General features: G+C 41.9%; 1 protein-coding gene and 1 pseudogene across 2 annotated transcripts; one reads left to right on the plus strand and one right to left on the minus strand.

The window, feature by feature from the left end:
• The first annotated feature begins 5,191 nt into the window (after positions 1 to 5,191).
• On the plus strand, positions 5,192 to 25,741 carry BATF (basic leucine zipper ATF-like transcription factor). 2 transcript variants are annotated; one of them, XM_036238729.1, is made up of 3 exons: positions 5,192 to 5,516; positions 7,764 to 7,868; positions 10,432 to 11,587. In XM_036238729.1, the coding sequence occupies exons 1-3, from the start codon at positions 5,454 to 5,456 to the stop codon at positions 10,672 to 10,674; spliced, it is 411 nt and encodes a 136-aa protein (XP_036094622.1). In that variant the 5' UTR covers positions 5,192 to 5,453; the 3' UTR covers positions 10,675 to 11,587. The 2 variants fall into 2 exon arrangements, with proteins under 2 accessions (XP_036094622.1, XP_036094623.1); XM_036238730.1 differs by lacking the exon at positions 10,432 to 11,587 and adding an exon at positions 25,168 to 25,741 and having other exon boundaries at positions 5,198 to 5,516.
• LOC118600986 lies at positions 21,449 to 21,567 on the minus strand (annotated as a pseudogene).

Raw genomic sequence — 25,741 nt, forward strand, 5'->3', positions numbered from 1 at the left:
AGAAGTCCATGTACCTATAACGTAGCCTGTTCATTTTAAACAAGGCTGACGGCATAGGCACTGGTAGTATACCAGTTACTAACACACTGAAATGCAGATTGGCAAATAGCTGATGCCCTAAATTCTTGGGGTTCCCCATCCCCCCCGCTTTTCCCTTCCCTTCCATCAGAAGCACCCTCTCTCACACCTCTCACAATCCAGAAACTCGCAGGTTAATTGCTCAGGGGCCAGGGTCTGTTCTGACTGGAGGGTGCCCATGCTGTACGGGTTGTCACGTGTGTTACCTTTGGTGATAAGTCATTTCCATCTACTCGTGAAAGCAGTTTGCCCCAAGGCTCTCTGCTTATCATATTTAGTTAGAACAGCACACGTTTTATTTTGTTTTAACAAAAAATCATATTGTGGCACTGTCCTAAGAACTTTATAAACTTCAGCTCATTTCATCCTTATTACAATCCTATAGACTGGTAATATTTTAGTCTCCCATTTTATCGATGTGGAAATTGAGGCACAGAAAGGTAAAGGAACTTAACCTCCAGGTCACCCAGCTAATAAGCGGAAGAGCCAAGCTGCTCAGCCAGTCTGGCGGATCGAACTTACCACCAATGACTGGCTATCGAGTCTGTTGCTCTTGACCACAGGAAACACACCAGGAAATAATGAGGTAGGATTTCTTTTTTCTTTGCCAAACTTAGATTCACAAAGTAGACACCAGCATTCCTCTCTAGCATTTCCTTCCACCAAATTCACACCTGGGAAAACAGAGGCCCAGAGAGGGAAAGAGAGCTTCCCAAGGCCATAAAGTCAGCTGGGGACGGAGCTAAAAGCAGAGTGCTGCCTCGCGACTGCCTCCCGATCTCCTATCAGATCGTTCATATCCAGCGATATGTCCCCTCAGGACAGTTTGGGAAACCTGGCGGTTTTTGGCAATGTCCACAAATTCTTTATTATTCCTCCCGTCAAGAGGCGGAGTCTCATTATCCTCCTTTGAGTGTGGGTTGGACTGTGAGCCTCACTTCTAATGAATGAAATAAAGCAGAAGTGACAGGGGACTAGGTCATAAAAGGTACTGCACTGGCTTCTCTCTCTCGGGTTGACCAGTCTGAGGGAAGACAGCGGTCACGTGTCACCCCGAGAAAGTTACTTCACTTCTCTGTCTCCATATTCCACATTCATGAAGTACATGTGTGTGGGGGGAGGATGTGTGTGGGGAGGGGGCGGATCGAACTTACCACCAATGACTGCTGTGAGAATTAAGTGAGTTAATTCATGTACCTGGCACATATTAAGTGACATATATCAAGGACACTGGGGACAGTTGTGTAAATTGTTCACTGTCCAACAGCCCCTACCTTAGAAGTCAAATAGGTGCTCACCAGTCCCTGTCCTTTGGCCTGAGATTTCCCACCAAGAGGTGGCACTGTTTTCTAATTTGTACCAGGGCCATGCATGAGCCAACAACTGTCCTGGTATAGTTTTTGTTGTCAGCATAAGGGTGTTAAGTGTCTAGCAAATGTGACATTGGCATTATCATTAGGCTCTGGGCTGACATTAACTGAGCTGATGCCAGCTGCATAACACCTGTATTTGTCAGCCTTATGGAGTTCTCTAGAATAATCTCAGTGCAATATCTGTATCCAGAGCTTTGCTATGAACATTCAGATACTGAGTAATAATAGTAATAGAATTAAATGTTAAAAAATTGACAACATGAAAAGTTTTAAATCATGTATGGCAACAGTGTGTATTGCTTAGGTGTACATCTGGATATGGTTCACATGTAGAGGAATGTATAGGAATGATAAAGACCATGTTCTGAATAATGGTTACCTGGGTAGGAGGGAACAGGATTAGGAAAAGCATATACAGAAGGCTTCAGCTCTATTTATAACTTATTAAGCTTAATGGTGGATACGCAAGTATTTATTATTCTTTAATCTTAAGTATTTAAAATAATTTATAATCAATACTATTGGAAGAGACCATTTTTTCATGTCAGAGCTAATTTTTCTTTTTTTAATTAATTAATTAAAATTTTTTTCAGAGCTAATTTTTTATTTCTCTCTTCATTAGTTTCTGTTAAATATTAAATCAGTATATTGTTTTGGATCCACGGAATCAAGCAATCATTCATTCAACAAGCAATCATTCATTCAACAAGTATTTACCGTTGGATGATAAAGTATTCCAAGGGCAAAGAACTTCATGTGAACATTATAACACTATAATAACCTGTTTGGTTAGTTGATTACTTCCCCATCTCTCGATGAGGGCAGGATCTCTCTCTTATTCATAATTATGATTTCTGCTACATAATAGATGTTCATAAATGTTAAACTGAATAGAATATAAACATAACTGCTTTTATCCTTATGGAGTTTTCAATATACTAAGGGAGAGAAAAGATACAGGACAATACAGGTCGTGATAAATGTCATAGAATTTGAGCGACATTCTATGGGAATTCATTCATACATTTTTTCACTTGACAACTATTTAGTAGGCATTTACCTAGCACTGGGCATTTAATCGTAAACAAGAGAGACACGGTCATCAGTTTTTATGTGGTCACTTCTCACCACCTTCATTACCACCTCACTGGTCTATGCCACCAACATCTTTTATTTAGATTATTGTAATAAATCAATGCCATAATCCTAACTGGTCTCCTTAATTCCACTTTGCTCCCCTCCCGTAAAATCTCAACTGCATACAGAGAGATGTTTTTAAAACCCAAGTTAGAGCTCATCACTGCTCTGCCCTAAAACCTCCAATGGCTTCTCATCTGTGGGAGATTGCAGAAACGGTCTCAATTCTTTAAGTTCCTCCTGTCAAGAAGTGAAGTCTATTTCTCAACCCATTGAGTCTGGGCTGGCCTTGTGACAGTCTTTACCCAGTAGAATGCGGCAGAAGAAACACTGTGAATTTTGAGCCTAGGCCTCAGCAGAATGCTTCTGCTCTTACGCTTGGAATTCTGCAGCTACCCAGGCAAGCCTGTTGGGAGATGAGAGACTGCGTGGAGCAGAACCCTCTCAGGTGAGGCTGCCTGAAACAAGCCAATTATCAGCCAACCTACCAGGTGTCTGAGGACATATGATGGAGCCCAGCTAAGATCAGCCTAGCCCAGCCTCTACCAGAAGTTTCCAGATGACCCGCAGACTCATGAGCTAAATAAATAGTTGTTGTTTTAAGCCATCGAGGTTTGCTGTGGGTTGTTAAGCAGTGGAAGCTAACTGATTCACCTCCTTATTCTGAGAAAAAGTCAAGTACTAACTGTATTTCCAGTACTTAGAACATTGCCTAGTACATGGTAAGTGCTCAATGAACATCTGTTGAATGAAATTCGTCAGTGCAGTTAACATTCTAATGAGGGAAACAGGAAAACAGTTAGTAAATAAACTGGTCAAATAGTTATAAAATTTGATAGCTGCTGTGAAGTAAATGACTAATGGCTGAGTTAGCGCATCACAGAGTGCAAGCGGGAAGGTGGCTCCTCCAGGCACTCCCCATTTCTTTTTGGAATAAAAGCCAAAAGCCTTATGGTCGCCTCCAAGGCCCTGCCCGATTTGCCGCTGACTCCATTTCATGTGCCACGCACTGCCTCTCTCTGCGCCAGCTCTCCCGGCCTCCCTACTTTTCCTCTGTCACGTCGAGCACACGCCCACATCAGGTCCTTGATGGAACGTTCTTCCTCCAGACATACACACCACTCACTTCCGTCCTTCCTTTGGGTCCTGCTCAGATGTCCCCCTTTCAGTAAGACATTCATAACCACCCTGTAGAAATAGCAACTCACTGACCCCCTGATTTCCCTGATCCCTTTATTTTTCTTTATTTTTCTCCATAGAAATTGTTACCATCTGATGCATCACATACTAACTTATTTGTTTGCTGTCTGCCTCCCCGACTCAGATACAACTACCACAAGGGAAAGAATTTTGTTTTCCTCAATTTACCCTTAGGACAGTATTGTCTTAGGGCAGAAATTCAGCCCGTGCGTACAAAATCTGTTAAGGGGCATGCTTTCTGTCAATCCCAAAACTAAGCAAGGTAAGCATTTGTCTTGGAGCCTTACTGGGAATAAGGCAAGGCCTTTTTAAAAAGACAAAATGGCCAGATGAGTGTTGGTTTGCTCACTGAGAATGCTACAAATGTGCTGTGGCAAGGCTAGTAATGTTACAAGGCTGGAGACACAAGTAGCAGCTATTTGTAGCATCTTTTACAATCTGCTAGGGGCATTTTAATCCATGCTGTAATTTGCTTCTCGAAACAGCCCTGAGGGGTGGGCAGGGTGTCTTTTATCACCCTCCATTTACAGACTGAGATAGTGAGGAGCATAGAACTCAAGTGAGCTACCCAAAGCCACAGACCTGCTAAGTGGTTAAGCCAGATTTTAAATCCTGAGTGGTATGACTCCAAATATAGTGCTCATTTTTCTTTCTTTCTTTTTCTTTCTTTCTTTCTTTCTTTCTTTCTTTCTTTCTTTCTTTCTTTCTTTCTTTCTTTCTTTCTTTCTTTCTTTCAACTGTTTCTCCATTTGAGCTCTAACCTGGTGACCTTCTTGAATCAAGATTCAAAGCCAATCTTGAGCTCTCAAAAGACCCTCAACATGAGGCATCTTTTCCCTAAAGGGAGCGCCTTGCCAAGAAACATAGGTGATGAGTAAACTTTTAGAACATCAGTTCTAGGGCCTCTCCAGTGGCTTGGGATGACCACAGCCTCTTCTTTTCGATAGTCAGGAAAGAACCTGGGGTCCCCTGGGGTGACTTCATCCCCAGCCCACCCCAAGGCTAGCCGGACTGCTAGGGCAGTCATAAGGTCTCACGTAAGAAAGAGTGAGTAGCTGCTTTCAGGCAAAAACCAGAAAGAAATCCCAGTCTCATTGCTTTATTTTGGTTAAAAATCAAGTCGGGTGACAATGGAAACTCTTCCCTTGCTCTCCTCTCCTTTCTGCCCGTGTTGACAGTAGACTGACTTGCTAATTCTGGCTAGGGTTTTTCCCTCCCTGGCCTGTTTTTCTCTTTTATCTTCATCAATTGAAGAAAGCTGTTCTGCCTTTCAAACTGTCGGAAGGTATCTGGGGTTTTGTGTATTTTTTTTTCTTTCTTTCACATAATTCTGTGGGTCTTTTCCAGATATGTATTTTATCTCAAATTAACTTCTAACTTAAGTTTCCGCCCATGTGACTTCCAGCGTGAGTTACCAGAAACCACAAGAGAGAGAGAGCGCGAGAGCCCCAAAGCCAGCGACATGTCCCTGTGGGGAGCAGAGTTTCTGCACCCCAGCGTGAAGAGGACGCAGGGGGGTCAGAGGTGGCTGAAGGGAGCACAGAGGAGGGACCTGCCACGGGCAGTGGGCTGGTAGCTTGGGAGCAGTCAGGAAGGGAGGCCAGCTGGTGACAAGACAGCCCAGAGGCATCTGGGGTTGGGTGGAGAGTTCAGAAGATTGCAGCCATGCCTCACAGCTCGGACAGCAGCGACTCCAGCTTCAGCCGCTCTCCTCCCCCTGGCAAACAGGTAGAGTCGCCTTTTCCTCCCTCCTACCTTCCGATTCTCCTGGGAGGGGGCTTAAGAAAAGGGTCAGGCCTCCTTGTCCTGCCCTGGGAACTGAGGAGCGAGGAAGTGGCTTGTGGCATGAGCACTCAGTTAGACTTAAGACATGGTATTTGCAATCAAGCTGAGCATATTGGCAGAGACTCTCATCTTTTAGCTCATTCTGCCAAAGCCTCTTTTCCTCTTTGTTCCTTGATGGTGCCCATTGCCTCCACCTCACCTGGATTCCTGCTCCATGAAGCTTTCTAGGAAGCTGAGAGGAGAATGAACATCAGAGAACTCTGGTCTCTCAGAGGAAAGGCTCTACCTTTCTCCAAGGCAGTAGAAAAGTGAGAGGAGGAGCATTAAAACAGACTGCTGGCAGGCAGTCCTAAGGGCTAGAAGTGTAGTTTCCTAGGAGACAGCCATCGGGGCGAGAGAGAAAGGAGGTCTGGGAAAGGAGGAGGAAAAAAAGTCAAGTTCGGAGGAAGAACCTGGGCAGCACAGAAGGATCTGTCTTACCTACTGGGTCGCCGTTTCTGTTGCTAGCACAGCCAGCAGAGGGATGCTGGAGCAGTGACCAACACCCTTTCCCCTTGTGGCTTTTGGACAGGAGGGAGGAAACAAACCAGGAGGTGATTTTGGAGACTTGGAGACATTCATTAGTAGCTCAGATCAGCTCTGGGGAAACCGGAGAGATCGAGGTAGAGATTCTGAGAGCATTTGGAGTCCAGATTGTGATTTCCAAGTCAAAAGTTCAGCTTGAGGGTGGCCAAAAAATCGGGCACCCTGCCGGCCTAACAGCTTCTGGGGCTTTTTCTTCACCACATTCCTTGACATTTCTCTCTAGACAAAGGCTTCTTTCTCATGTGATACATCAATGAGTTAAAATTTTCTCTCCAACTTTGAGGTTTAAAAACCTTGTTCTTTCCTAAGCACAGATATCCAAGAGGGCTTTCAAAACGCTGCAGCCAAAATAGAATATATAAACATGTATAATATAGCATTGGTCATAACTAGCTGACAGAAGAGCAGCCAGTTGGAGGAAGTCCTAGTGGGAACCTCTAGAGGGCAAGCAATCCAGTTCTCTGCTCAAGATGGTATCAGAAGGGCTCTGACTGCCTGGAAGTCTGTACTCTTCTTAGGAAGGAAATTACTCATGGCTTCCATGGTAACCTGGTCCCCATCCCCCTTAGAGGAAGAGCATTTCCTTCCTATCTAACCCAATACACTCCTACTGCCTGGAAGTGTTGGGCACATTAGTGAGACACATACTTGGTGTGCACAGAGTCTTGCCCCAGGGACTGTGCACCTCTAGCCTGTGGGATGTGAGAGGGAAGAGGGCAGGAAATACAGAAGGGTTTCATTCAGACTCCAGCACTTATCCTGCAGCATCTGGGGGAAAGCTTGTGCTAACCATTCTGCTCAAGTAGAGGACATACCCACCTGTGGGCTGTACTTAGAGAACACCAAAGGTCCCCTTGTCCTCCTAAGCATCTATCCATTACTGGCCATGGCCAGGTAACCATTACCATTAAAGCTGTTCTTGGCCTCTAGTTTGTATTAGGCATTGTGCTCAGGGCCATGAGGGAATGTCAAGGTCACTGAGAAGAATGAAGGGAACACGGGAAAGAAGAGACAGATCTGGGGTAGGCACCTCAGTCCAAGAATGCAGCAGAAGGCTTATGGGGTACAAGCCAGTGAGGTTGGGGGTGGGGGTGCTTGGAAAGGCACCAGTTTTAGTTTGAGGGTAAGTTCTTTGATTAGCCACATATAAAATTGAAATAATAACATCAACTTTACAGAATTTAGGAAATAAACAAGAACAACTCTGAAAAAGCACTATATAGAAGCTAGCACATAGTAGGTGCACAACAAAGTTTTGAAAATAATATCAAGAAGATTCTAGGACAAAAAGTGAGAGACTAAGGGTGGAGTGGCCCTGAAGAGGAGAGGTGATAAAACACACTTCATCGCCTTAACCATTTTTTTCCAAATACAGCTCTGCTGAGGCCTCAAGGTCTTTGCTCTCTTCCTGTAACTTTTGGTCAAAAAAGTTATAGAGACCTAAGGGAGTATAACGGACTGTGGGTTCAGCCTTTTGGTAAGGGGGCGGATGGGCAAATGAAAAGATGGAGAAATGGACGGATGGACACCAAACACCGTGAGAGCCCAATTTAGCTCAGAAGAGAGGAGCAGCTGAGCCTACTTCTCATCACTTCTGCTTCCCAGGACTCATCTGATGATGTGAGGAAGGTTCAGAGAAGGGAGAAAAATCGCATTGCTGCCCAGAAGAGCCGACAGAGGCAGACACAGAAAGCCGACACCCTGCACTTGGTGAGTGTTCAGACATTTCTTCATCCTCTTGAGTTTTAGGCTTTGCCTCTTCCCATCCATGGGTGCTTGGACCATAGCTTTGAACCTGCCAGCGTGGGGATGTGGATGTGGGGGAAGGAAGTGGAGGAGTGAGGGCTGTGGGGTGAGTTGGGGAAGGAGGCTCCCCTATGAGTGAATTGAGAAGATTCTGGCAGAGAATGAGCCAGAAGGTTGAAAGAGTCTTCCTGACTCCTGAGAGGGGTGAATGAGTTGAGTATGGGAAACCCAGAGGCTGAATGGAAGGCAGAAGCACCTGCTCGGAGATGGGGTAGCCAGAGAGAACTCCATCCCCCACAAGCCTAGAGAGCAGAAAGCAAGACTATCTTTGGGAAGAATTTAGAAAGTGTGAAGGGCTTTTGGGGGAACCCAATATGCCGCAGTGCTAGATCCCATACAGTCCCATCCCTCCAGAAGCCAGATGGGCAGCCAACCTGGGCCACAGGGTGCTGTACCTTACTCCTCTTTTCTGCACATCATTGAGGTTTTATTTTGAATTTTTAAAATATTTAATGATATTTTAAGGTATCTGTGGAAATATGGTTTCAAGTGCACTTATCAGGGATGGTCACCACACTGGTTGAGTTGTCTCCAGTCACAAACTTTCTAGAGAAGCCTTGACCCCTGACTCGAGCAGGGGCCCCGGGAAAAGGCTGAAGTGCACTTCCAACGGCAGCCCGAGGCCCTAGCTGCGTTTCTAAGTTCTGGCCGTGTGCGTGCTTCATCGGGCATTGCTCCCTCCTCCCCTCCCATGTCTTACCGCCTCATCTCTCATCACCTCGCCTTTACGTGTGGTTCTTGTTCAACCAGCTTGTACGCCTTCCCCTTCCATCCCCTCATCTCTTCTTCCAGCAACTGCCTATCTGTCCTGCTCCCTGAACCATTCTCCAACCTCCAGCATCCTGGCAATTCATTTCAATGGTAAAAAGAGCAATTGGCATCCAAAATGAATATGCTTATGTTTATTTGAAGGATTAGCATGAAAAGCAGCCAGTAAGGATAATCCTTTTAATCTCGTCAAGAAGAAGCGAGATGTCTATATGGTATCAGATGGGTACTCATCGGGGTGATCGCTTCATAAGGTATATAAATGTCTAATCACTATACTATACACCTGAAACTAATATAAAATTGTGTGTCGACTGCAATTTAAAAATAAATTTACAAAAAATTAAAAGTAGGATGTCATTTTAGAAAAAAGACGCTTCTTCAAGTTTTGTAAGAAAGCAGAGAGCAGGCTGCACCAACATCTCTGATTGGATGTTTGTGTTTTATTTGAAACGTATTCAGCATATCTTCCATTGCATATAAATAGTTTTAAGTTCATTAGTATTTGTTGAATTGAACAACAATGGATGACCAGCAAATCTGTTCTTCTCTTTGATAACTGTGATCAGCAGTCTAAATGTTAAGCTGTTGGTGGCTTTGCTACTTACATATTCTCCATGATTTCATTACGGCTTACTGTCTCATAATACTCTGGTTTACTATTTTAAGCTTGAAAATCTATGATCACTCACTTTGTCTCTATCAGAGTCTTATTCTAATTCAATATTCTTCAGAGCAAGCCAATGGACAAAGAAATACAAATTAGAAAGGATAAAACCTTCCTTTTTTTTATGCAAGTAGACAATGTTGTGAGACTGGAAAACCACTACAAGCTTTTCAGTTTGTAATTCTTTTTTTATGTGGAAACTTAGCAGAGCTCAGCAGCTCTGCAGCCAGAATGACAGGGTTTGAATCCCAACTCTCCTGCTTGCTCTCTGTGTGGCAGATCTTAGGGACATTCTTAACCTTCCTTAGACTTGGTTTCTGTATTTATAAAATGGGAAATTACAGTAATTGCATTATAGAATAGTCCATATAAAGATATCAGCACAATGCCTGGCATGAAACAAATATTTAAAAATTTTAAGTATAATAAGAGTACTATTAATAATAGTTATTATTATAGGAAACAAGATAAATAATTGCAAATAAAATTTCATACATATATATTATATCTCACAGAATCTTGGGGCTGAAAGATTTCTTAAAGGTTGGAATGTTCAGACACACTTTTGATACTCTAGACTCCTCTCCAACGCTCTCCCACCTTGAAAATTGTTCCCAACTTATTCCTGTTCACTTCTAGTGACAGAGACCTTTCTCCCTCCTAACATGAACAAATGAGTTGTCCTTATCTTGAGCTGCACTCCTGTCTCTCTGCACATTTAGCCCACTGGTCTTCATTCAACCCCTTGGGTACATGTCAGTGAGGGTGATATGTATGTTTCTTTGCTGTGGCAGGTTTTCAACTCTGACTCAGTTGTATCCCTCTATAAGACAAGAGTTAGAACCAAAAGATTTAGTCCATCTGGTTATACTAGTTATGACTAGATTGGGGTAATCTCTGGGGCTTGGAGTCCATGGAACCTCTGGTCATGTAGTCACCACATCCACACCTACACCCCCAGCCTCAGTCTCTGGAATGTTTCCATCTTCCCCACTCCCGGACACAAACTCTTCCCTACTCCTTTCTTTTCAGCACCACATGGTTCATCTTCACTTTTTGCCCAGTGATGAAATCACATCAGAGTTTACACAGCAAGCCTGGGGATTGCAGCCAATGCAACTTGTGTTTCTCGACTTTAGGGAGAAGCTTCTGGCAGCAACATATCAATCTGCCACCATCAAATGGAGGGTTTGGCTGTGGTCTGAAATGTTCATTTCCTCTCAGACAGTAATCACCTATCTTCTCTATCCATTAGCCTCTCAATTATGTTTGTGATTCAGGTAGAAAATCTTCTGGTTTACCACCAACTTTCTTAGGGTTGAGTGCTTGCTTTGTTCTTGATTCCTTTTCGTGCTCAGCTCCACATGCTGAGGTCTGGAACCATTCCCTGGCCCTCAGATATAGCCATAGGACTCCTCTACCAAATACTCTGAAGACCAGGGTTTAGAAGCTACCCAGAGTGCAATATGAAATCAGGACCACGTTTGTATTTGTGTGCTAGCCTCATACAAGCTGGCATAATGTTGTTTTCTCAATTTCGACTTTATCACGATTATCTCTTAGAATACCAAAAGAATTATCGTGTTTCTCTAGGGAGATTGTGGATGCTTACTATTTCACATTTTTCATATCTATCCTATAAGTAGTTTGCACCAAACGCCGTACATTGATTGCTTTTTAAAATAGCAGAGTGGGGAAAGACCCTCTTTCAATGATTGTGTTTAATCTCATGCCAGTGTTAGACTATCCCTCACATAAGCTAATTCAAGTGCTCCTTTTCATAATATCAGCAGAGTCCACATTCTGTTTTATTTCTTTTTCGGTTGGGCGTCTCACATACCACATATCACACTTAGTTCTTTTCCCGCAGACAACTAACTATAGAGCCTGTTAGGCATAGTAAAAGCATTGCTTAAAAAGGAGAAAGGAGTACCTTGACCAGTTCGTTTCCAAACAAATCAGTAAGTAATAGGTGGATCCAAGATGATCAGCTGAAAAAGTATTAGAAATAATAAGAGAATCCAGTAGGATTTCAGAGTTAACACAAAAAGTAATAACTTTCCTATATGTAAACCATAACCAATTAGAAAATTTATGAACCTTGAGATAATCATGCTAAGCAAAGTGAGCCAGATAGAAAAAGTTGAAAACCACATGATATCACTTATGTGTAGGATATAAACCTAAAAGCAACAAATGAACAAAACAAACAAACAGAGACTCACGGACATGGACAATAGACTAGTGGTTACCAGAGGGCAGGGGGAATGGGGAGGTAGATGGAGGGAAAGGGTCAAATATGTGGTGATATTAAAGGATTAAAAATAAATTTATCAATTAAAAAAGAAAATTTAATAGGAGGGAAGATTTCATTTATAACGCCAGCAACAGCAAATGGAAGGAATAAATTTAACAAAAAACATGTAGGGTTTAATATTTTAAATCTTTAAAATTATTCTAAATGACTTAAAAAACATTCAACTAAATAGAAAGGTATACCTAATATAAAGATAGCAATTTTATTAAATTAATCTAGAATTTAATTTAATGTGATCCCAATAAAAAACCAATAGAACTTTCTGGGATTTGGGGGAGAACTAGATTAACTATTCTAAGTTCCCAGTGAAAAAGAACCATGTGAGAATTTCCAGAAAAATTCTAAAGAAGGAGAGTAACTAGAGAAAATGAGCTGAACAAGATATTAAAGTAAATTACAAATACAGAAATAAAAACAATATGGAGAAGACAGAACATGGGATAGAATACAGAAAGAGACCCAAAAGCAAAATCAAATTTAAGTACCAAATACATGTCAATATGTCAATCCCTAAGACACAAATTCAAATGCAAAATGACTAGGATGGCATTTCAGTGAGTGAGAGCTCACTGAATTATTCAATAAACAGAGTTGGGACAACTGGCTAGCCATTTGGGGGAAAAAAAAGCTAGCTTCTTTATTTCTTACACAACACACACAGATTAAATATAAAAAGAAAAAGAAAACAAAAGAAATTTGGGGGGGAAATGAGCATTAAAATATTTATCTTGGAATGGAGTCTTTTCCAGATAAAATAAAAAACCTCGAAACTATAAAATGTTTACACATTACCTTTATACATAAAAAGTGAAGTTTTCTTTACAGCTCAAAATACTATATGCAAGATCAAAGGCAAATGACAGATTGGGAAAAATACCTGCAACACATATGACCAAAAAAGGGCATATATTTTTTTTCAATATATGGAGCTCTTATTAGTAAGAAAATAATTAACAACCTAAAGAAAAATGAGTGGTGATTTTGAATAGGCTTTTTTTTTTTTTTTTTTTTTTTTACAATGAGAGAAGAAAGAAATAGCAAATAAACATGGAAAAGATGCTAGATCTCAGTGAAATGACAATTAAGGCAACGTGAGAGTCCCCAGCCAGATTGGCAAAGACGAAAATATTGCTAACACACAATGTTGCTAAGGCAGTGGAGAAACACACCACACACTACCAGTCGGGGTATAAGTCAGTACAACTCCAGCAGAGGGCAATTTGACCATGTCCATCCAATTTATAAGTACACATACCCTGTAACTTGACAATTTTACATCTAGGAATCTATTTACAAACATATCCACAGATTACACAATTGTGTAGATAGAAAGATAATCATTGACACATTGTTTGTCACAGCAAAGACTGAAAAGAAGCTAAATATCCATCAGTAAGGGGCTAATTAAACTATAGTTTGCTCCTTCAGTGGAATGTTGTGGAGTTGTTAAAATAATAAGTTATATCTGAATGTGTTAATCTGAAAAGATTATCATACTTCTATACTCTTAAGTGAAAAAGGTGTGACTATAGTGCATAGTTTCCTCCCATAGGTGTTTTTAATAAAAACAAAAAAATATATATGTACATATCTGTATAAGCTTAAAAATTTTCAAATGAGTTTCCCACAAAACTGTTAATGGTATTTATTTCTGAAAAGTAAAATGGAAGGTCTAAAGCAAGAGAGAGCTATTTTGCATTTTTAACCCTTTTTATATAGTTTGGCTGGTTTTATCACCTGTTTTCATTTTTATAATATAGATATTTAAATTGTCAACATCAATCATTACTACATATGCATTAGAATGATTTCCTTTCTAATTTTGATTTCAAACATTGAATGATCTTCCACTGTGACATTTTATCTTTTGAACATCCTATATAAATATCACAGTCCTTTGGGAGAACCAGCTGTCAGTTGGGATTTGTAATGAGGAATTCTAGTTGCTACTAGACTAGAATTCCTCAGTACTAGACAAGCCACATAAGGATGGCAAATCGGTTTCATTCGTGTGGCCATTCTGGTTGATCGTAGTGGCTTCTCTGGCACCTTGTAGTAGAAAGGATGCTGAGCCAGTGTCCCAATCCCAGGTCAGTGGGAAAGAGAGTTGAAATTACTTGAGAAGCTTTGTTCAGATAAAGGTAAAAGCAGAGGAGATGGTAAGCCTACAGCAATATGAGCCCAGATCTGTGCTTTTGGCAAGTCAGATCTGGCCTCTGGGATGAAACTTCAATTAAGGTAGAGTAACAGGGCCAAATCTGAAAGCTAGCACTTTAGGCACTCACTTAGATGGGGGTGGGACAGGTGCTGGCCTGGGGCTGGCTCCTGAGGGAGTCTCACACTAATTTAATAAAAGAGAAGAGCTTACAGGTTCCAGAGCCTTATCTCTAATGCCCTATAAAGCAAGTATCGGGAGCGCGGATTATGCAAGCAATGAAGTTAAGCTGATGCCGTGAGAAATAGGCATTTAGAATTGGAGGAAAATTGAGTTGATGAAGGAAAAGGAGCTCAGCCAAGATATTAACTTCTGGGGCCTCCCTGAAGAGACGCTATTGTTCTTGGTCTTCTGGGGAAGCCTGAAAGAGAAGTCTGCTGATGATCCTTTTTCATTCACAGAGCTCTTTTTCTCCCTGTGCCTTAAAGTTATAGGTAAAAACAACAACAGCAACAAAAACCACACAGAAGAAATGTTCTGGCTAGCTCTACCCTTAGAAAGTTCAGTGTAAAATCAGTGGCCCTCCTATGGAAAAGGGACATTTTTCTTGGCCTCTGTTGCTATGAAATTTTTATTAAAAACATATTAATTAAACAAATGACTGTGTACCAGCCACTGTGTGCTAAGTGCTCTACCTGCTGCGTTCCATTTAATCTGCACAAAAACCTTATTTTATAAATCCTGTATTAGGTTAAGCAACTTGTCCAAGGTTATACAGCTTTTAAGTCAGTCCGTAAGTAAGAATCCATTTTCTTAACCACTAGGCTACACTACCTCTTTCCCCAGTCCTTCAGGAAGAGAATATGTTTATTTTTGATAACCTGTATCCTTCTTGAATCTCATTGTGAATTTATTTTTTGTTCTTTAATTAACATCCTCCCAAATCCAAACTTTCCTCCTCCATCATTAGGCCTGGTGAAGAAAGTAAAGATGTCTCTAATGCAATATACCAATATATCAATTGAAACATTTTTTAGAGAAAGCTGTGCAGCAATAAATATTAACATCTTATGTATGAATACCCTTTGGCACAACAATTACACTTACAAGAGTTTTGAGAAAAAATAATGCACAAAGATGCTCAAGTCATTATTATTTGTGAACAGTAAACATTTTGTCAATAATAAAATTGGGCAGATGCCCAACAACAGATGATTAAGCATATTATGAGACATTATACACTAGAATTTTATGCTGGCACTAAAAATGACAATAGGATCTATATTTATCAACACAGAAAGATGTCAATGACATAGTGTAAAGTGAAAAAAAACCAGCTACAAAAAGAGTCTGTAGAACGTAATCCCGTTAATGTAAAATTTGTGGGTTTGGGTCATATTTGCATGCACAAAGGGATATCTGGGAGGATAGTCTCCAAAATGCTAACAGCAGTTATTTCTGAGTGGTTGAATTTTGAGTAGCTTACTTTACTGCTAGTACTTTTCTATATATTTTTTTTATTATGATGAATGTATACCATTTTTTAAAATCAGAATAAAAAAATAGACTATTTTAATTAGGGAAGGAAAACCATGTCAAGGCAATCTACCACCTCTAACTGCTTGTCCCACTTGCTACGGGGCAGTGTGGTGAAGTTTGAGAGGCATTTTCGAAGGGAGGCCAGCTCCACACTGTTCTTGACATTCATTATAAAGAACTTCTGTCCTGAGGAGGGAGTAACAATAATTATGGTCATAGTGCCTTGTGTATAGAACCACAGAATTAAAAGGAAACTCAGAAATGCTTTCGGCCAACCTGTCATGTTACCGATGAGGAGGACACTAATGTCTCTCTCAAGGACACCCAAAAACCTAAACCTCTTGCTTTGGCACCATTTGCTTTTGTTTTGTATCACGTTGCTGAACAGGACTTCGCTGTGCAGATCATTGCTCTCTCATGTCGTTTTGCAAAGAGTAAACCAAGAAGCGGGCCACTGACCAGGATGCCCGAACAATATACATCCTGTTTAGCAACAGAACCCAAGCATACAGCAAGAGACCAGAAAGAGAGTCCAAGGTTGAGAGAAGCCAAAGTTTCAATGTTCTTTTATTTTAAAAGGTCTTAAAGTTGTAATCCAAAATTAAAAGGACAATGACATATTGGGGAAAATATTTGTGTCAATTTAAAGAAATGCAGACTTATACTGTAGAAAGAACATCCTTTTTAAGAAAAACATCAAGACTGTAATAGATAAGTGGGCAGAGGCTCTGAACATAAAGCTTATTAACATTCTTCCTACTAAAATGAAAATAACCCCAATTTCTATTCTGATTGTGAAATGATACACACTAAGGGTTTCTCAACTTTGGCACTATTGACATTTTGAGTCAGATAATCTTTATTGTGTGAGTGGGAGGGGGGGGTGTTGTCCTGTATATTGTCAATTGTAAAATCTACCTACTGGATGCCAATCGTACCACCTTACCTCCCAGTTGTTACAATCAAAAATATTTCCAAATATTGCCAAATGTCCCCTGGGGGGCAAAATTGCCCCTTGTTGAGAATGCTGTACTAGGGAACAGACACATAGAAATTTTTTCCTCCTTAGTAATTGATAACTTGTAACATTAAAATGAAACTATGAAACCTTTAAAAATCGAATTGGCAAAATAAATTATTTAAAATTATAACACCTAAATACTGATGAGGTTGTAGTGAAATTGATATATGCATTCACTACTGGTGATGTTACACATCTTACATTACCTTTTTACAGTAATACTTGCCGGTAAAAAGTGAGATTACCTACGCCCAGTAGTCTCACTCCTAAGAATTTATCCTAGCAAATAACTGAACAAAACCCCAAAACTAATATGGATCAAGATGTTCACTGTAGCATTATTTGTAATAGAAATATTTTGATAGGAACCAAAATCTAACATTGGGAAATCATTTTAAAGTTAATTGTGGATCATCCATTTGATGATGTAGCCATTAAAAATAATAATTATGGTGATATGACAACATTATGACAGAAAGGAAAATACAAAAATGCATAGTAGATGTACTATGATTGAGATTTGATAAAAACAGGTATTTTTATGTTTGTTGAAAAGGACAAGATGACAACAGATACAAATGAAAACGGTGTTAGAGGACGAGGATCATAGCTGTGTATAACTTTTTAAAGATCTCTTTAACGTAGTTATAGTGTATATTGTTTATTAAAATACAAGAAGATGGTCCAATAGAGAGCCGAGTGAACTCTGGAGGGAATCAGAGAGGAGAATAGAGAGCTGGCACTGGGTCAGGTTTTGGTAAGGGATCTTATACTTTATTCTCCGAATAGGATCACTTTTGAGAGTAGTAGGGGCACTAGTAAAAATAACACCAGGACAATAGGTACGAACTGGGACTATCTCAGTAAACATCTTCTCACCCTAGATTTAGAAGAACCAAAAAGGGTGACCTAGAGGAAAATTCAAGAATAATGATAAAGTTCACAGCCAAGCAGAGGAGACTAGAGTCCTAGGGCCAAAATACAATTTCATGAACTTGAGGACCCTAAAATATTTTCTGGACACTCAGTTGGCACACAAATATGCCTTATTGCTAAGGGGATGGGGTGGTCCAGAAAATTAAAAAAGCAAAGGCCATATTCCCAGTATTAGAATTAATGTCAACAGAAATGATTCATTCTGCTGTACAAGTATACGATGAACCAAGTATGATTCGTTCTAGGCATTGAGAACACAGCAGAGACAAGACAGAGTCCCTGATTTCACGGACTTTACATTCAGTTGTAAGTCAGACTGGAAAATAATCAAATAAATGAACATGTTAATCACACAAAGTGAAGAGTGCTTTGAAGAAAACCGAAGAGTGCAACTTTGAAAGTGACTAATGAATGGGGATGGGAACAACGATCAGGGAAGTCTTTTCTAGGGCCCTGACCTTGAGATCAAATGTGAATCAAAGGGAAGGAGACTGGGAAGATCTGAGGAAAGGGTGCTCTCAGCAGAGCCTTGAGGCCAAACTGAGCATAGTCAGTCAAGGGTCAGAAAGATGCTGCGTGGGGCTGGAGACAGTGAAGGAGTGAGGAGTTGCTCAGGAAGAAAGGCAATCATGCTGTAGGAAACAGAAACTAGACTGGGGTCAACAAAGCTAATCCAAATCCCGGCTGGGGGATATATCAGAACCTAAATTCTGATGTACACAATGGGAAGTAATAGCACTTCCTTGGGCCGTTTGAGAATTAAATGAGAGCAAATACAAAAACAAAATGATACGGTACATTTTGTTTGTTTTCTGTTTAACTAAGGAGGTTGTATTCATTTTTTAATGCAGAGTCTGGCATTTTTCTATCAATCAGATGAAGATATCAGATGTATCTTCGTGTATAAAAACATATAGCCTCCTTTCCAGTTGTTTATAAAACTTTAAGAACACTAACTGTTTCTCTTGTTTTTTTCGCTGAAGCTAGTCAAGTCGCCTTCATTTGGTATGGATGGGGAAAGTCAAGTCCAACCTAGGACGGTTGCATGTAGAGTTCTCAAGGTGGTTTAATTCTGTTACCCCAACTCCATGGCTTCAGTTTGGGAAACAGAAGTGTTACTAAACAAGGGTTTGACTGGGACTTTTAAAAAAAAATAAATTTCTTATACTCATTCGTAACTATCCTAGAGTTACAAAGCAGAAGCTATTAAAGTGTGTAAAAGATTGGTTAAATGCTCCTGGGACGTTTCATGGACATCACAAATTTACTTAGCAGACTCTTCATTTGCAGGTTTCAGATTCTGGTAAGTGATCGTAGATTCCAGGTTGGCAGTGAGGCAACAGGATTTTATTCAACACTTACCCTGTGGCAGGTACTGTCATAGTCACCGAGGACAAAACAGTGAAGACAGTGATATCCCTGCCCTCATGGAGCCCGACAATCCATAACTAGTTTCATAAAGTTATAATTAATGAGATTTGAATAGATGCCCTACCTCTTGTTTTTCCATCTTAAAAATTAACTATTCTGGGCTGCTTGAAATTGTTTTCACCAAATGTAAGGTAATAGTAAAACACTTTGTCTTAAATAGGCATTAACTTTCAGAAAATATTTTTAACTTAGAAATGTTCTCTCACCTCTTTATTTATGTTATATTTATATTATTTATACTATATATTATAAAATAAAATACATTACTAAAACAAAAAAATTAAATATATACATATAATAAAAATGTAATTGAATTATACCTTGTACATACTTATATTTTTATATTACTTTTAAGAGGAATCAGCTATGGACATAATTCCCAAGTTAGTTGCTCATTTAGCTCACCTGGAAAGTATTTTTTAAAATCTTAATGCCTGAGAGCCACTCCAAAAACGAATTAGCTTAAAATCTTTCAGGAGTGAAGTCCATGAACTGAGGTTTTTTTTTAAGTTCCTCAGGTAATTGCAGTGGGCAGCTAAGGTTGAGAATGGGGTAGCAGTGACATTTGAAGCTTGTTAGGAGCATGTGGAAAATGTGTGGAGTGAGCATGGGGTGATTATGTAGCTATATATCCACTCTATCCCAGAGGCTCAGCAGCGTAAAATAAACAAACAAACAAAAACCAAAATAAACATTTCAATCCTTTGTGGTGACGGCAATTATTAGTTGTATGTTTTTTCAGAACTGGGCTTATAGTGATAACCTTCCTAACTTGAGCTATCAGTCAGGATTGCATTCAGCTACAGTAGAAAACTATCAAACAGTAGTATTGATAAGTCATGGTTTATTCTTCTCACATAACAAGAAGTTCAGAAGTGGACAGATCAGGGCTAGTGTGAAGATATCATCAAAGAACTAAGCTCCTTCTCTCTCTCTCTCTGTGCAGCCATCCTCACTATGTGACTTTCATCCTCAAGACTGCAAGATGGCTATCAATCTGTGCAGAGAGAGGGTGGCCTTTGTTCTGGTGAGGCTTTGCCTTTTAGCTCTCATCCAGGGAAGGGAAGCTCCATCCCTAGGTACTTCTGCTTGTATCTCATTGGTCAGCATCCATCACATGGTTATCCCTAGCTGAAAGGGCAGCTGGATATTTGAGTAATGCTTTTCCCAGGCTATCTAGAGGAAAGTAAGGGGAAGTTTAGGACAGATGATGAGTGAGCCAACCTGTATTGTTTCTCACATATGAGGTCAATAAACTCAGTCTTGAAAGCCAAGGAATAGGTGACTGAACTCCAGACGGGACCCTGAGGGCATGGCTGATGTGGCCAAGCATCAGCTGATGATGAGAGCATTGACAGTCCTAGAACTTCAGCTTTAAGGTATGAAAGTAGAGGTTTCTTCAGAATCAGACATGTACATTATGCAGTGCAAATACCTGTGGTTTAGTGATTCCTCGTCTCTCCTCATGGGGTGAGGAACAAGACTTGGGGCTGATTTCCCCCAGATTAGTGTGAGAGGTAGGCATAGATGCCATTATAGCTTGGACAATGTCCTATCTCTCAGTTTATAGACTTCTCCAGGAATGGCAGGCTCTATCCTGTATATGCATTTGGTGGATGAGGATTGATAACTGCTGGAGACTGAACTTATTACTGGGTGTGAGGGATATAAGCTTCATACACTATTATCATATTTAAGTGTGGGTGAGAGTTAAAAGGTCGCTCTACCAGTGAATGACTACGTGTTCTGTTGACAAAGAAGCACACAGGAACTATTTTTGTCTTTCTGGAAATTGTGATTAGAAAATTCAAGGAGAAGGTCAAGGTGCTAAACCAGAGCTGGCAGGAAGGAGGACCAAGTCCTGCTTAGAATGCCTGGAGAGTCCCTGCCAGAGCTTTGGGTGAGAGCCTGTCCTTAGCCTTGGTCCCAGCTGGTTTCCCTGTGGGTAAGAGATCTGCCTGGGGATTCCCCATCATTCAAGAGCTCTTTAAGTGACCCCCTCCTTGGCCCCTCCAGTAGGGAATTCCCCAGACTGTTCTCACACCCATGTGAAGCCTGCTCCTTAGCCACCCCCAGCTTGCTTGTGCTTAATGATAGGAATGATATCAAGTAACCCCACAGGTGAGGATGAATTGTGAAGATTAGCATCAGGATTTACATAAGGTAGGAAAAGAAGAAAGATGAAATTGGAAAGCCAACAGGGCTGAGGCCTCATGGAAGATAATTATCAGATATCATAAGATTTAAACAGACTTCAAAGGCAAGAGAGGATTGTAGGCACAGACTCTGAGGCCAGATTACCTCAGTTCAAGTACTGGTGCTGCTCCTTGCAAGCTGTGTGATATTAAACAATGTACTTAACTTCTCTATACCTTCAGGTTTCCTCTTCTGCAAAGTTTGCATAATAATATTAAATACCATATAGGGTTTTTTGCAAAGATTAAATATAATGATAAATGTAAAGTACTTAAAAGAGTGATTGTCACATGGTAGCATTCACTAAATGTTAGTTATTATTAAGTCGAGCTAAATTTTTCTGTTATTTTTATTTATTTATTTTTAGGCAAGGCAACCCTTGGTTGACCTCACAGATTGCAAGGACCTTGTCAGTTTACAATCTCTTATTATTTTATTTTATTTTATTTTTTTATACCTACAGAACCTGGTCTTCCTAGGTGGTCTCCCATCCAAGTACTAACCAGGCCCAACCCTGCTTAGCTTCCAAGATCAGACAGGATTGGGCTTATTCAGGGTAGCATGGCCATAGACTATATTTTTCTTTTAAAAATTTGATTTCTTCTACTCATTCTAATAAATTGAGTCTACATCCCTCTTCCCTCAACACACACACACACGCACGCACGCACACACGCGCGCATATACTTACTTTCCCAACAGGTAGAGGTTAGAGGCTCTAGTTTGCTGATACACTCAGGTAGTCATTTGGAAATCTGAAATATTCGAGAGTAGAAGAGGGCTTGCAGATCTTCTGATTCTGTGGTTTTCAACATTCAGTGCAGATTAGAAACCCCTAGTGAGCCTCTAACAACCCATGCCGAGGCTGCACCCCAGACTGATTAAATCAGAATCAACCATCAGTATCGTTAAAACTCAAGGGGATCCCACTGGTCCCAGTGTGTGGCCAAGGTCGAGAGCCATTGTTTTGGTCCAGTCGTCTTGTTTTAAAATGAGGCAGCTGGCTCAGAAAGAGTCACCCAAACAGGACCAGGACCAGGACACCTGTCCCCGGGTACCACTGATGGAGCCCACTGTTGTTATGTATTTCAGACCTCACTCTGCATCTGGAGGAAGGTTTAGCCTGGAGCTGGCCCGCTAGCAGAGTAGCTGGACAGGAGATTCTCTCCCAACTCAGGGTGGGAGGCAGAAGACCAGCTCTGATTAGAAGAGTGTGATCAGGACAGGGATCTTGCACTGTGTTGTTTAAGGATCCCCCAAGCCGAGACCCAGTTTTCTCTTGGGAGAGACCATAGGGCAGCCAAGGACTCCTCAGTGATCTCTTTGTGTGGTTATGGGGCTTTGGATCAATCACTCACTCAAAGTTTCTGGACGGAATGAGAAACTAAGAGTCTTGAAGAAAATCCTATAGCCCTTTCTCCTATCAGCTGCTGCCACCAGCCTGTAGTTATTTTGGCGGGTAGGTGGAGTAGGCTTGTCCCAGAGTCTGTTTTAGCCTTGTCTGTCAAGTGGAGGTGATGATAGCAGCTGGCCTTCCACATCCAACTTGTAAGGAGCCTGGAGAACCTAAATAAAGCCCCAAAAGTAGAAAGCAGGTTACAGGGAAGCACAAATGCAGGCGCACCCTCCCCCACCGTAGCAGAAGACATGTGTGTTAGAAGCCAAAATTTACTTCTCGAATTTCCTTTCCTCTTCCCGTTCACTGAGCTCTGGGTTTCCAGCACCCATTGGGAAGCTTGGAGGAAGTTAGGGGATTTGATCATCATATCTCTGGGTAAACAGCTGCTCCCAAGCCAGTCTTTGCCAGATACTCCTGTGTGAGCCCTTTCCAGGGCATGACTGCCCCAGGGAGGGTCAGATTGGACCTGGCGACGGAGAGGTGGGGATGTGTAGGGATGAGGCCCCAGATCAGCTGCTTTCCTCCCAAAAGGGAATCCAACTCTTCCTCTTGTAAATGTCTGGCTGACTGCATGGCCCCTGGGTAGGCAGTGCTGATTTCTCTGGGGTCCTAGCAAGAAGCAATCTTGCTCCTCAAGGCAAAGACAAGTTTCTTGTCAAAGGCGGTGGTTTTCTGGTTAGAGGCAGCAGCGGTTACGAGCCCCCTCCTAGAGCTCTGGGGACTGCAAGCCAGGGGGCAGGGAGAAGGAGATGAAAAACTTGAGAGAGCTCAGCCAAGCTTGCTTAGGGAGGAAGAACTGGCTGCTACTTCCCCGAAAGCTGGGTCTGCCTCTAGGCAGGGAGAAGGTCAGAGCGGTTGGTCCCTGCGCCCGCCTACCCTGCCCCTCCCTTCTGCCTCGGGGTTTGCCCAAGCTCTTCAGAGCACAGAAGTTACAGTAAATGTTGTCACCAGTGGAAACTCTCAGAGGGGGCGAGGAAAAGGGCTAGAGGAAGGGGCCAGGACTCCCGGCCCCCAGTTCCCGTCTTAACAACACCCCCCAGTCTCAAGTGTTGCTTTATCTTACCTTTCGGTAAAGAGGGGATGCCCTTTCTCTGGGATGTGCCTGTAAACAACTAAGGAGCCAGCCACGTCTCGCAGAAGCAGAAGCCAGTGCCTCTGACTCTACCGTCATGGCTCTGAGCATCCCACCAAACCCCATCCCGTTTTAGAGGTGGGAGTTTCCTTTGTACTGACCTAGGTACTATTTTCTAGCTCAGAGCCACATACAGGAAATGCCAGCCTGAGGCTGAGCATGCTCAAATCTGTCCTTGATAAACAGATGGAAGCTAGTTTGATGGGTAAGGCCACAGTCGTATGCTACTCTACCACTTAACCGGATGCATGGGTTAGGGCAATTGGCAGTGTATCTCTCTCATTACCCTGCAGCTCATGCTCCTAGTGGATTATTTAAGGCACATTTTAAATGTCAATTTATTTTACATTTCCTCTTCTGCCCATCATAACTTTGAGTCAACTTCTAGTCCAGCAGTTGATATTATCTGCCAATCAATAAACATTTGAGTTTATATGCACTGTGCCAGGCATTTAATAAGTGCTTGAATAATAAAACAAATTTAATAACATATTTAACTAGCATTTTCAAACTTGCCTGATCATTAGAATGACCTAGGGCACTTGTTAAAAATTAAGATTCCCGGAATTCACTACAAATCCCAAATCCACTGGATTTAAGTTTCTTAAATGAATTCCGATGGTGTGGTAAGTTTGGGGAATGCTGGCCTAAATCAAGTAAAACTAGAACAATAAGGCCTGGACTCCAAATTTTAGGTTGCTTTTTGGACTGAAATGTTTATTTGCCATTTCCAGTGCCATTGTCCCTTCCTCTGATGATTAGCAGAAGAGGTCTGCTTGACTGAGTCAAGGGATGTGAACCTTAAAAGCACTTTGGAAATACAAGGCCTCTGCGTTTTCTGAAGGTGGGATCTCCTCCGGTGAATGCTAATTCCAGAGTGTAACTGTTAACCGATTAGCGGTGGGACTGGTAATCAGTGCTCTTTACCCTGAATTTTCCTGATCAGCGAGTATCCCATGGTTCTCTCAAGCAACAGGAGAAAGGTGTTTCTGGAAAAGGGGAAGCACGGGTTCCTGGGACGCACCCAGAATGCTGTCCAGAACAGGGTGGAAGCAAACGCTGTGGTGGACATTGATATTTATTAAGGTCCTCAGTGTTCTAGAATCTGGGTGACTCAGACAATTAACCGTGAATTCCATTCGTAAAACTAACTGCTTGGAAAACACGTGGTATAACAGAGTGGAAAAGAGTAAAATCGGGATAAGATGTTCTCATGAACTCTTTTCCGTTTTTTTCAGGCTCTGGCCTGCCAACCTGTTTCCCTTGATAAGCACTTGCCTCTCTCAACCCATGTGCACAGAAAAGCACACTCACACGCAAATTCACACATATACCACTATTAGTTGAGACCATATGAAACTGTAAAAACAGACAAATACCAGCAATTTCGTATGGTTCGACCTAATATCTATGCGTGAACATGCACACACATACACATACTAATACAGACGTACCCATACACACACACACAGCACATACAAACGTACGTGCACATGTGCCCACACTCACACGTGCAGACAAATTCACAGTGCTCTGCTCCATGGCTGTGCTAGCGACAATTCTAACCTGGGCTCCTCCCGCCACCCCCACCCACAGTCTTGGGGCCTGCCCTGACATTAATGCCCATCCGCCCCCCTCACAGGAGAGTGAAGACCTGGAGAAACAGAACGCGGCTCTGCGCAAGGAGATCAAGCAGCTCACCGAGGAGGTGAAGTACTTCACGTCGGTGCTCAGCAGCCACGAGCCCCTGTGCTCAGTGATGGCCACCAGCGCCCCCTCACCCCCCGAGGTGGTATACAGCGCCCACGCCTTTCACCAACCTCACGTCAGCTCCCCGCGCTTCCAGCCCTGAGCTTTTCCGTAGGTGGGGGCGAACAGAGCCGCCCCCTGCCCCCGCCCGCCCCTAGCTGCTCCGGCTGCTCGGGAGGGGCACAAAGACAGTGGCCAGACTGCCCTTGTCCCTCAGAGCCCTCGGTCTACCTGGAGATATGAAGACAGAGGCCTGGACCAGGAACGAGCACAGGACTGTAGCAGCTGGAAGTCTGCGAGGCTTCCTCCGGGCGGTAGCTCGTCAGAGTGTGCTGGCCCCCCGCGCTGGTCCAATGCAGTTGTTTAAAGCGTTACGCCCAAGACCCATGGAACAGAGGGAGAAGGGCAAGGGAGTGTTATTTTTCTAAATAAATGTCTTAAAAGAAGCCAATCTGGTAAGGCAGTTT

Source organism: Rousettus aegyptiacus, unplaced genomic scaffold (assembly GCF_014176215.1).
Source record: "Rousettus aegyptiacus isolate mRouAeg1 unplaced genomic scaffold, mRouAeg1.p scaffold_m13_p_3, whole genome shotgun sequence".
Lineage (NCBI taxonomy): Eukaryota > Metazoa > Chordata > Mammalia > Chiroptera > Pteropodidae > Rousettus > Rousettus aegyptiacus.

Coding starts and splice junctions, on each gene's coding strand:
- BATF (XM_036238729.1), top strand. CDS start 5,454: ATGCCTCACAGCTCGGACAGCAGCGACTCCAGCTTCAGCCGCTCTCCT. Junction 5,517..7,763: donor CTCCTCCCCCTGGCAAACAG/GTAGAGTCGCCT, acceptor TCTGCTTCCCAG/GACTCATCTGATGATGTGAG. Junction 7,869..10,431: donor AAGCCGACACCCTGCACTTG/GTGAGTGTTCAG, acceptor CTTTCTTTTCAG/CACCACATGGTTCATCTTCA.